Source organism: Dioscorea cayenensis, chromosome 8 (genome assembly GCF_009730915.1).
Source record: "Dioscorea cayenensis subsp. rotundata cultivar TDr96_F1 chromosome 8, TDr96_F1_v2_PseudoChromosome.rev07_lg8_w22 25.fasta, whole genome shotgun sequence".
Classification (NCBI taxonomy): Eukaryota; Viridiplantae; Streptophyta; class Magnoliopsida; order Dioscoreales; family Dioscoreaceae; genus Dioscorea; species Dioscorea cayenensis.
Genome location: NC_052478.1, coordinates 440672 through 453077, shown reverse-complemented (window position 1 = coordinate 453077; position 12406 = coordinate 440672). Strand labels below are relative to the sequence as shown.

The 12406-nt window shown below is 34.3% G+C and overlaps 1 protein-coding gene across 1 annotated transcript; it reads left to right on the top strand.

Moving 5' to 3' along the window:
• The first annotated feature begins 3671 nt into the window (after nt 1-3671).
• On the top strand, nt 3672-8437 carry LOC120266544 (S-linalool synthase). Its single transcript, XM_039274185.1, has 12 exons — nt 3672-4069; nt 4200-4404; nt 4522-4751; nt 4954-5077; nt 5289-5404; nt 5536-5765; nt 6279-6397; nt 6514-6612; nt 6787-7002; nt 7145-7277; nt 7427-7663; nt 7789-8437. The coding sequence occupies exons 1-12, from the start codon at nt 3697-3699 to the stop codon at nt 8356-8358; spliced, it is 2652 nt and encodes an 883-aa protein (XP_039130119.1). The 5' UTR covers nt 3672-3696; the 3' UTR covers nt 8359-8437.
• The last annotated feature ends 3969 nt before the right edge of the window (nt 8438-12406 follow it).

The window sequence follows — 12406 nt, the reverse complement described above, 5'->3', positions numbered from 1 at the left end:
CAGAGGCTGCTGCTGTCTGTTGTAGCATTGTTGGTGTGAGCATACGTTTGCGTGTTTCTCATCTTCTTCTTAGAGTTGAGGGTCCCCACTGCACTATGAAGGAAAGGAAAATGGATTGAGGAGCTTGTCCGCCATGCATTCACAACGATTTGCACGAGGAGGGAGAGTAGAGCCAGTCAAGCAGGTTGCTATAATTGGAGGTTGAATTGGCTGGAGTAGGACCTTGTACAGCTAGCGCAGCCGGGTCTAGCTAAGAATTCTATTCCATGCTGAATTGGCCTTCCTCTCGGCCAGAAGTTTTCCTGGTTACAAATCCACCATGCACTGCACGCCTCTGACAAAGTTGTTTGTTGTGCCTTTGGATTGCATGATTCGCGTTCATGTATTAACTGCCTTCATTGACAAATTTGTCTTGTGGTTGACCGTTGTTATCAGAAGAACATCTGCACCAAATTCTTCAAACCTTATCGGTTGAGGGTTCACAATTTATATATATATATATATATATATATATATATATTAATTTAATTTAACAGTTAAGGGTTCAAAATCATGTTTTTGTCAAAATAAAAAAAAAAGTATTTTAAATTTCAAAATCTTATTTGTTGTAATAATAATAATAATAATAATAACATCACTTTTACATAACAACCACACCTTTTAGCAATTTATCAACATGATCCTCAATCCTATCATCCTACTAATTGCTACTTTTCGTTTGTGTATCCTTGCCTGTCCGCTAATCTTTCCTATTATATTTTTAAAAATAAATAAATTATTTAAAATTACTAAGTCCTTCTAGGGGAAGTTATTGTTGTAGAATTATGATTTTTGATATATTGTTTTGGGTGCATATGGTAGGTTTTTAATACTCTACGTGTTAGTTGGTCCCATATGATAAATTTTAAAGTATCACTAAAATATCGTAACTAGTGTATCTCGGTATTTACCTCATTTTTATAAAAAAATAATAAAAAAACCTAAAAAATAATTATTAAATAAAAATAAATCACTCAAAATTTATGAAAAGATGTAATAGGATTTAAATTAGATACAATATAAAAGAATCCGAGTCATGTAAAATTATGAGAGATGTTTATATTACCTTACAATGATTTAAAAAAAATAAAAAATGGAAAAACTTTTAGGAAAAAGTCTGTGAAAGAAATCATTCGTCCGTAGTCATTTTGTCAAATTTAAAATAGTCGTTTTTTTATATTTATTATATTTATTAGTTTTTGAAGGTAAATTTTTCCAGTGAGTACCTAAGTTTGGCCTTATATCAGTTTGAGTACTAACTTTCAATTTGTATCAAAATGAGCATCAAAGTTTAATTTAATTTTTTCGGCACTGTAATTGGGGGATTTCCGGTGGATTTTTGGTGACGTGGACATCGGAAAGCTTTCGTGGATGCTCTGGGTCCACATCACGAGAGCTACAGTATTCTAGAGAGAGAGAGGAAAAGAAAAGGATGATGGAAGAGAAGCTGATGTGTACGTCCTACATGAACAAAAAAAGACTACATTAGTTAAGTGGCTGAGTTGGTGAGTCGTTGACGTGGACTCAGGGCATCCACGCAAGTTTTCAGGCATCCACATCACCAAAAATTCACCGGAAATCCCCAATTACCCAGCTAGAGAAATGAAATTAAAATTTGGTACTCATTTTGATACAAATTGAAAGTTAGTGCTCAAAACTGATATAAAGCCAAACTTAAGTACTCACTAGAAAAATTTACCCAGTTGTTGAAGTAAATTACTGTAGATGGGATGCTTGTGGTCGATTCGTAAAAATAAATAAATAAATAAATAAATATATTTGCTTTAAGTTTTAAATTAATGATATCACCATGTGCTTTGGCTTTACACTGTTTAACATATAATTTCGCAATTGTGCTTGCGGTTTAAAGTATACGAAGCGTCTTTGGGGGCAAGTAAGAGAATTTTCATAATATATATTAACATAAAAAATAAAATTGATGCTGATTACGGCTTTTTTTTTTAAATATTGTTTTTTTTAATTAATTACTAAAATAGGCATTTCTACAATTATTTAACAAACTAGGCATTTTTATTTTTCTAATATTAAATTTTAAAATTTTTTAATAGCTATAGGCTCGGTTTTTTAATATTAAAATTTATTTTTTTAAAACTGAGATGGGTCCTACTAGTTTTTTTTTTAAATTTAAAATAATTTTACACTAAAACCCTTATAATTTCATAAATTTTTTTATAACTAGTTTTATTTCCACTTCTACTTACACTAATTTTAAGAAATAAAAATTATGGGTAATATTCGGTCAAAAATTTAAAAGATAAAAATTGTTGTGGTTAAAATTTTTTATATACATAAAAATTAAAATTATCTCTAATATTAGAATAGTCAAAAATGTAATTGTTAGGGTAGGTGGAGAGTATTATTGGGGGTTGATGGGATGAATTATTGGTGACAAGTGGTACTTACCCCGTTCACAAGAGCTATTGGATCAAATTGATCCTAACCATCCATTTGTTAGGTGGAGGCCTAAAAATTATCTCATAGTTAAAGATGTAATTGTTAGGGTAGGTGCAGAGTATTTTTGGGGGTTGCTGGGCCGAATTATTGGTAGCAAATGACACCTACCCCATTCACAAGAGCCATTGGATTATAAGTAGAAGTGAGAATAAAACTAGTTATAAAGTTTTTTATGAAATTATAAGGGTTTTATTGTAAAATTATTTTAAATTTAAAAAAAACTAGTAGGACCCATCCGAGTTTTATAAAAATAAATTTTAATATTAAAAAACTAGTGGGATATGCCGTTGTTTTTAAAAAAAAATTAATATTAAATAATCAGTGGAACCACATCTATTAAAAAAATTTAAAATTTAATATTAAAAAAATAAAAATACCTAATTTGGTAAATAATTGTAGTAATTAATTAAAAAAAAAGTCGCTGATTAGTGATTACACATGTATATTTTTATTGATATATCGAACACTGTGACGGAGAGGCTGTGAACCTGTGACTCGCCTCGCCAATGTCGTCATCCTCTCCAAAATGCCATTTTGCCACTCACACTCGCAACAAAAATTAAAAATAAAAAAGCATTTTAAGTACAGAGGAAAATTTAGCTCCAAATCAATTATTTCTGGTGTGTCTGGTGTGTTGCTACTTGCTATGTTATGTCCAAATTGTGTGAGCCCTGTTTGTTTTAATGTAACGAGAAAACCTAACTCCAGAATCAATTATCTCTGGTGTGTCTGGTGTGTTGCTAAGATATGTCCAAGTTGTGTGGGCCCGGTAAGCAAGAAAAACCTAGCTCCAGAATTAATCAATTATCTCTGGTGTGTCTGGTGTGTTGCTACAATATGTGCAAGTTGTGTGGGCCTAGCCTGTTTGTTTCAATGTAAGCGTGTACACACAGTTTGTCTTGTTAGTCAGCATCTTCAATCTCCTATATATATGTCAATGTATCCACTGCAAGCTTCTATAATTAGAGTTGGCTAACAAGCAGATCCTGCCTTTTGCTTCCTGCATTGCATATATAGAGTTAGTATCTTCAATCTTCTGATATCTGTAATTAGGAACTTAATTTGATTCTCCTTGTAATTATTTTTTGTTATTTTTTTATATTAAAATGAATAAATCATAATTTTATTCAATAAAGTTATTGCTTCTTGTTAATTAGAAAAGTGCAGGTAATTAATTAAATAATGATGGAGATGGAGATGGAGATGGAGATGGAGAAATACTCCACTGACAACCTCGTCCAAAGTGTGAAGGAGGATTTATTCTCTGCATCTGCTGATGTCTACTCCTATATGTCGTCTTGTGCCTATGATACTGCATGGCTGGCGATGATCCCTGACCCTCGCCAACCTCACCGCCCCATGTTCCCGGGCTGCTTGGACTGGATACTCGCCAATCAGAATGGGGATGCTGGCTTCTGGGTGGACCAGGACCACCTCAACCTTCATCATCAGTCCGTGCATCTCAATCTCCCCTCACTGGATTCTCTCACCGCTACTCTTGCTTGCATGCTTGCCCTCAAAAAATGGGGTGTTGGATCTCATAACATTCATAAAGGTGCCACGAGCCTTAGTTACCTTTTAAAATGTTATAGTACACTTACTAATCGAAGACACCCAGGAAATTAAACATGGATCAATATATATATATATATATGCTCAAGTTGTTGGGATATTTTAATTTTCAGGGTTGAGGTTTCTGGAGGCAAACATGGATAGATTACTGATCATGCAGCAGCTACATGGTCCCCCTCCAGAGTGGTTCTCCATTGTTTTCCCTGCCATGCTGGAGTTAGCTCAATCTCAGGGTTTGGAGGTGTATCCTCATTCCCCAGCTTCTTTGGAGGCATTGAAAAATGTCTTCAACCAACGAGAGACCATCCTGCAGGGCATGTAATGCACAACACTATTGATGAGATCCTGTAGCGAATTAATAATAATTGTTTTTAAATGACAGAGCTTGAAGCTTTATTATTCTAAACCCCCCCCTTTTTTTTTAATATATGGCAGCAAAAGATCCAGTATTCCAGGTCCTGGGCCTCATCCTTTACTGGCAATGTACCTTGAGGCCTTACCGGCAGGCTATAAGAATTTACCCGAAGAATGTATCCTGGGTCATCAGAGTGAGGATGGATCATTGTTTCAGTCTCCTTCAGCCACTGCTTATGCTTTCATGGCAACTGGAAACGACAAGTGCATGTGCTACTTGGAAGCACTGGTTCAAAGATGTGGCCATGGAGGTCATTACTTTAATGATCACTTGATAACTCGCTTTACTTTTTCTTTCCTTTAATTTCTATGACAAAGTGTATTAGTCTTAGATAACTTTAAGGGTGATATTGACACAAACACTAAATAAATATTGGCATACAATAAAATACGTAGAACCTGCAGCTTGAAGGTGATATCATGTTTAATGCTATGCATCATCCTCAAAAACAGTTCCCTCCGTGTACCCTGTGGATGAGGACATGATCCGGTTGTGCATGGTGGACCATTTGTCTAGGCTAGGATGCGCAGAGCATTTTGCAGCTGAAATTGGAAGCGTTATGGAACGCGCTTACAGGTATTTCTCTTCGCCGCCAATCCTGGGAGGGAGAAGTATCTTACGGGAGAGATCTCAGGATTCAAAATATATTATAATAATACATAATATAGGGGAAGAAGTTCATGTACACAGCTTAATAAGTATATATATATATATATTATCATATTCTAATTAACATGGCATTCAAATAATAATTAATGCATTGTTATTCATTAATTCCCATATGTAGCAATTGGGTTGCACAACAAGGACGAGTCCCAGGCATGAACAATGTGGCACACCGGATGTATGAAGATTCCATGGTATTCCGGCTTCTGAGGATGCATGGATATCGCGCCTCTCCAAGTAGGTTCACACTCTTTGTACATATATACATAGAACATTGTCATTTATGAAGCTTGCTAGATTACGTATGATCATGCATGGCTTAGCAATTAAATGTTACTAATTCACAAATACACACACACACTGCGCAGGCAGATTTTGCTGGTTTATTTATGATGATCAGATGCTATCAAACATAGAAGAAAACCGTGGTTTCTTTAAGGGGGCCATGTATAGTGTTTATAAAGCAGCACATCTAACATTTTCCGGAGAAGATGAGCTAGACAAGGCCGGAACTTTCTCTAGAAAAATATTGGAGAAGGGACTGCTGTGCTGCGATCCAGAAGACGGGGCTGAGTACTTTAATGATCTTCAAATCGAGGTAAAGTAGTTCAATTACTAATTAGACCAAGCCAACTGCATGCCAGTACACCATTGATTTTCTTTCTAATGAATTAGAGAGAGTGTGGACGCCAAAGTCGGCCAGCCCCCACTATTTGAAACACATATATATACGTGCATTATATAATTATATTATAGTAAAAAATAATTGTCTGATGACATTATACAAACCCTTTTTTTTTAAAAAAAAATATTACACAAACATTAATATATAGTGATTATCAATATTCTTTAATTTTTTTACTATAAAAAATACATCGTTAATATATATACATATATATATATATAAATATATATTTGATAAAATGAACCAACCTTTCACGTGGAAGCTTTTCAAATAATAAAAAACTTTTTTTTAATCTTAACATTCAAATACATTAATAAAAAATTAAAATAAAATAAAATCAAACAAGATAAACATAAAAATTTGGACTTCTCTAGCGCATGTGACAGACTCGGCTTTATTGCTGTAAATTAATATTTGTCTGAACAGATTTTGCATGAGCTGAAACTTCCTTGGCTAGCTCGAATGGATCATATTGAGCACAGGAAATATATCGAAAGAAGTCAAAGAGGATATGGTTTATGGATTGGGAAGACCTCCTCAATTAGGTACTCTAACCAGCTGATATCATCGAGCTTGTCTTAATTAGTCACGCATAAATTAATAAATGCAACAAACCTTCGCAGTCTAATTGTGTGCACGTGTTTATTATTTGAAATTGTAGGTTGTCCTGCTTCAGCCACAAAATCATTCGTCATTTGGCACAGAGGAACTTCACTGCCCGTCAAACTATTTATAATGCTGAGCTTGAAGAAATGAAAAGGTTGGCCTGGTCGCTTACAGTTTGATATGATTTTTCTAATTAGTTTATATATATATATTCTGCGTAGTAGCATGCATGCAGCAGGGCAGGCCAAATTAATGATATTACTGAAGTGATAGATCTTATTAAATGTTACTTATATATAATTAATGCCGCATGATGATACACTGATAGGTGGTCCAAGGACGTGGGCTTTGCCAACATCGGGTTTGGCCGTGAGAATACAGCCTACTGTTATTATGCAACTGCTGTTGGATCATGCCTTCCTCTGTTAACCGATTTGAGGAAGATAATCTCAAAATGTTCAGTTTTAGTCACTGTTGCAGATGATTTCTTTGACGAAAAAGGTTCAGCGGATGAATTACGCGACCTAACCAAAGCAGTTCAAAGGTACATATCCATGAGATCGATCGATCGATCGATAGATCAAGAGCACTGTTGAATAAAACTATGTACTATCAATTTCTATATATTTTTTGCAAATTAAGCTCTCACTGACACAAAACTCTTGTTTAACGATCGATGATGCTAGATGGGAAGGGGAAGGCTTGTCTGGCCACAGCAAAGTGATCTTTGATGTTCTTGATGGTCTTGTGAATGATCTTGTTTTGGGATCCTCCTGCCAACAAGGACCTAATTATATGAAGAAAATTCTTCAAGGCATTGTAAGTGATCATTAACTCCATTGATGTTATAAGAACTCTAGATATTCACTGTACAAATCTGTCTCTGTTGTTATTTGTTAGTCGTTTAAGTCATGTGCTTGCTGACCGGACAAAAACCCTGTTTTCGTTATTGCACGTATAACATCAAGTGGAGTGAAACATTCGAGTCATGGTTGAAGGAAGCTGAATGGAGCCGGAAGAGACATGCTCCCCCTATTAATGAATACCTCAGAGTTGGTGCGGTCTCCATTGCCATACAAGCAATGATCCTTCCCGCATGTTTTGTTATTGGCCCTGTGCTCCCATGGAACTCTGCACGCTATCGCAAGTCCATTCAACTCCTAATGGTTACCACTCGCTTGCTGAATGACATACAAAGTTACCAGGTTAATTACCATCACGCCATCATTAATTCAGCTTATCCCATTTCCTTTTACATACATTGCACATAAACTATATATATTTTTAACAATATACACGTGTGTGTATATATATATGTATATTCTTTCAGAAAGAATTAGAAACTGGGAAACTCAACATGGTTATGTTGTACATGAGAGAGAACCCAAAAGCAGACATCAAAGATTCAGTTGCGTACATAACGGAGATTTTGGATGAAAAGAAAAAAGAGCTGCTGGAATTAACTTTGATGAATGATGGCAACGATCCGCCTAAAGAATGGAAAAAGATTTTTCTCGCTACTTTGAAGGCATTCCAAATGTTCTTTAACTCTAGTAATGCATTTGACTCTCCTACTGCTTTACTTGAGGATATGAGCTTCGCCTTTTATGATCCCCTTGTGCTACATGACGCACCAGAGACAAGCAGGGTTCTCTCAGAGTCTCTAAAGTTTCCTTCAGAACTGAAGAATAGTAAAACCAGAAACCCTAGAAAATCCACGTTGATGAAATTTCAAAAAGATGTAATCGGACATGGACTCATACCATCACCTTCTGAAAATAAAAAATCATCCAAGCAATTTTCGATAAGCGGAAGAGTGCATTACCCACGACGTTCATCCTCATATATGGTTACCTCGGTGATGCCACGTCATGCTGCAGGAATTGTGTTCAGTATGTAGGTCCTGCGTTTCCCACGACCTTCATGCATTCCCTTCATGCATTCCCATGTGATTATTATGCTGATATATATATATATATGTATAGAAATATATATATTTCTCTGTTCGTATGTGATTCATGCATATTTCTTAAATATATATATATATATATATTAAAGGGTTTCTTAATCACCCGCTATTATTTGTTATCTTCAATGGAATTATTATTATAATTTGGTGTTCATTGAATAAAATTTGGGAAAATTTAAAAAATAAACCTTGTTGTTGTTGAGTTTTGCAAAAAAAAGTACAAAAGAATTTTTTTTTTTGATTTACTACTTTTCTGCGTGGAAAAAAGGGCAAAAACACCATTAGTTCTTGTTTACGTGGCAAGGGCAAAATCGACATTTGACAGAAAAAACATATATTCCTATTAGTTGGCATCTCTCCTCCCTCTCCCGCCTCGATCTCTCCTTCAACCTCCTCTCCGGCTAGATCCTTCTCTCCTTGAACCACTTACCCCATCTCCTCACCCTCCGTCTCAACTCCAACAACCTCTCCGGCCCAATCCCCGCCTCTCCTCTCCCCAATCTAGACCTAAATCTCTCCTCAAATTCCCTCACCGGTCCCATCCCACCCTCATTCTCCTCCTTCCCACAGCATCATTCGCCAGAAATCCCACCCTCCCCACCGGATCCCTCACCACCACGATCTCCTCATCCCTAGGATCCAAACCAGATTAGGGCATCCACCTCTTAGGAATGAACCATGCCACCTTGATCGCTATCATCGCTGGTGACCTAGCAGCTCTCCTCATCATCTTCACGATTCTCTTCCTTTACTTCTGGCGTAAGATCGGATCCAAACCTCTCTCTCATCACCTCCACGAAGGCGAGAAGATTGTTTTCTCCTCTAGCAAGGGCGGTTACGACACCGCTTATAAAGCCGTGCTCCAAGATAAGAACACCGTTGTTGTGAAACATCTTTAATTAGGAGACGGGATCAGGCTTTGGTAAACGCAAATTCGAGCAACAAATGGTGATTCTTGGCCGGATCTAGCACCCGAATCTCATTTCCCTCAAAGCTTATTACTACGCTCCTGATAAGAAGCTTCTCGTGCACGAGTTCATGCTTGGTGGTAGCGTTTACAGGACCTTAATTACTAGATTAATTAGCACAGTACATTAAAACCAATATGAGATGCCAACTTAAAGGAAGATATGTTTTTTTTTATGTCAAATGTTGATTTTGACCTTGCCACGTAAGCAAGAACTAACGGTCTTCACGGTTTTTCCCCTTTTTGCCACGCAGAGAACCACAAGGTAGTAAAATCAAAATTTTTTTTTCTTTTGTCCCTCTTTTGTAAAACCCGACAACCACAAGGTTTATTTTTGAAATTTTCCCTATATATTAATATATATTATAAAGGGTTTCTTAATCACCCGCTATTATTTGTTCTCTTCAATGGAATTATTATTATAATTTGGTGCTCATTGAATAATATATTTTCTTGTCATTAGTATTTACTGCTAGATTCTTTGTTGCCCCATTGTTAATGGTTTGTAACATTACATATATTTTATGGAAAATTTTGCTAAATTACCTTGTGGTTTACCTTTTTATCAATTCAGGACTTGTGGTTTGAGTTTGTAACACTTTAGCACCTTACAATTTAAACCGTTTGCAAAAGGAGTCAAAATGCTTAACTCCTTTAATACTTGCTAACATGGTATAAAAATGGATATGAATTTTTTTTTTTTGTCCTTATTTATATTGCTTAAACATGAACTAATAAGAACCATTCATGTCTATTTGCATAGTATTTAAAAACCATTAAGTTATAATTAGAGGTAGACTTGAATGGTTCTTAATTAATTAGTATGTGGTTTGCTAATGTAAATAAGGGCAAAAATGTAAATTCAGGTTTAAATTAACGAAGTTAAGCGTTTTCTTACTTTTTTTGTAAATAGTATAGATTACAGGGTACACAAGTGTGACAACTCAAACCACAAGTTTCAAATTGATGAAGAAATAAACCATAAGGTAATTTAGCAAAATTTTTCTTATATTTGATATTCCCTCTGTTCCTTTTTACACGTCATGTTTTGGAGCTCTTATTTGTTCCTTTTTACTTGTCACATTAAAAATTCTGTGTAGCATTAAACAATTTTTTCTAAATTTACCCTTTAATTTAATGTACTTGTACAATTTTCAATAAGTCACAATCAACTAAGTATTAAATCATATACTCCACTTATTGGAGTTTTAAATAGGTGTAGTTTTGAAAAATAATAAAATTTTTTATAAAATATAGGCAATCAACTAAATTTAACCAACTTTTCTTAATCAGCGTGAATTAGGTAAATGTGACAAGTAAAAAGGAACGAAGGGAGTATATGATCAATACTTTCATTCATACTCCCTCCGTTTTTTTTAGTTGTCAACTTTACGTAATTCACACTGATTAAAAAAATATGTTAAAGTTAATTAGCTACCTAAATTTTATAAAAAAAATTCATTTACTTTCCAAAACACCCTTATTTAAAACTCCATTAAAACTACCCCTATTTCATTTCTTACTCACTACTCCATCCGTTCTGAATTAGATGTCGTTTTAAGCAGTGAAAAAAAAATCCAAAATAATTGTCGTTTTATGTTATCAAGATAGGATTTCTTTTTTTTTTCTTCCCAACTCTACCCATATTTAATAAGTAATTTTAATTGGAGTATTTTGAAAAGAGAAAAGAAACCAAGGTTGTAACGGGTGGAAAAATTAATGAGGAGAATTATATTCAAGTATAATTGTATTTTCAAGAAAATGGGTAGTTTGGTCATTTAATTTAAGTTTTGGTTGAATTATACATATCCCAAAATAATTTATTGTTGTTCTTAATTAGTGTGCAAAAGGCTAAAACGACATCTAATTCGGAACGAAGGGAGTAGTAGTTTTATAGACATGCTTCACATTAAATGATTTATTTGTTGGGAATACAAAGCACATTTTAAAATAATATTGGAAATGCGTTTCTACTTTTTGAAAACTGAAAACATTTATTAGTAAATGGTTGATTGTGATTATTGAAAATTATATCAATACATTAAATTAAAGGGTAAAATTGGAAAAAAAAATTAATACTGCACAAAATTTCTAATGTGACAACTAAAAAAAAATGGAGGGAGTATTTAAGAGTCTCACTTGTAGGTTTTTGGGAAGTTCCACTTGTGTTGTTCTCTACCCTTATGCCATTTTGTCTTTCATAAATTCGTCTTTATTTTGTTGTCTCCACATGTAAACCCCACCTATAATGAAATCCTAGCCATTAGATATAAGGATATAAAAAAAAAATTAAATACATAAATTTGTATATTTTTTATATTTATTTAAGTTTATCTTTTTAATTTAATACCCTAGCAACTAAATTCCATGATTTCAACATTATCTTTTGAAGTTTGCGATTATGGTAACCCCATAACGGGATATCCTTGATCTGATCTGGAGTGCAGACCAGTGTCGCCTCATTTATGTTCTAACCTAGTGGCAAGTTTCGGAAAGCATCCATCGGGACCTGTACGCAGGTGTGTGAGGTAGATGATCTTCATTTCAATTCATGTGGTTTTTGATTTTAGGGTTTGAGGATAAGATCTAGAAATTTGCTTTTAGCATAGCAGAGATCCCTCATTAATTTGGAAGACCTAGATACCGAATTTGGAGGAGATTAAAATACGGAATTTGTATAGCTTAATCTTAATTAGTTTACTACAAATTTTCAGATTTTCTACATGTGTATGTTGTAAGTTATAGCCTTTAAATTTAGATGCCTCGGATAAGACTTTTGTACAGAACTTGAACAGTTATTGATTTATTTCACGACTTTATAGTTTGAATTAGATATAGATTTGTATAAAAAGTAATGGATTTTGATATTTTATGTTTACTTGCTAAATTTTAGATTTTATTTATCCATATTTTAAAAATTATAGAATTATTAGTGCAGTTGCACCAAATGATATTTTTGTGTATAATCCAAAGATTGATTGGTGTTTTTCATGGTTTTAGATGTAGCTTATT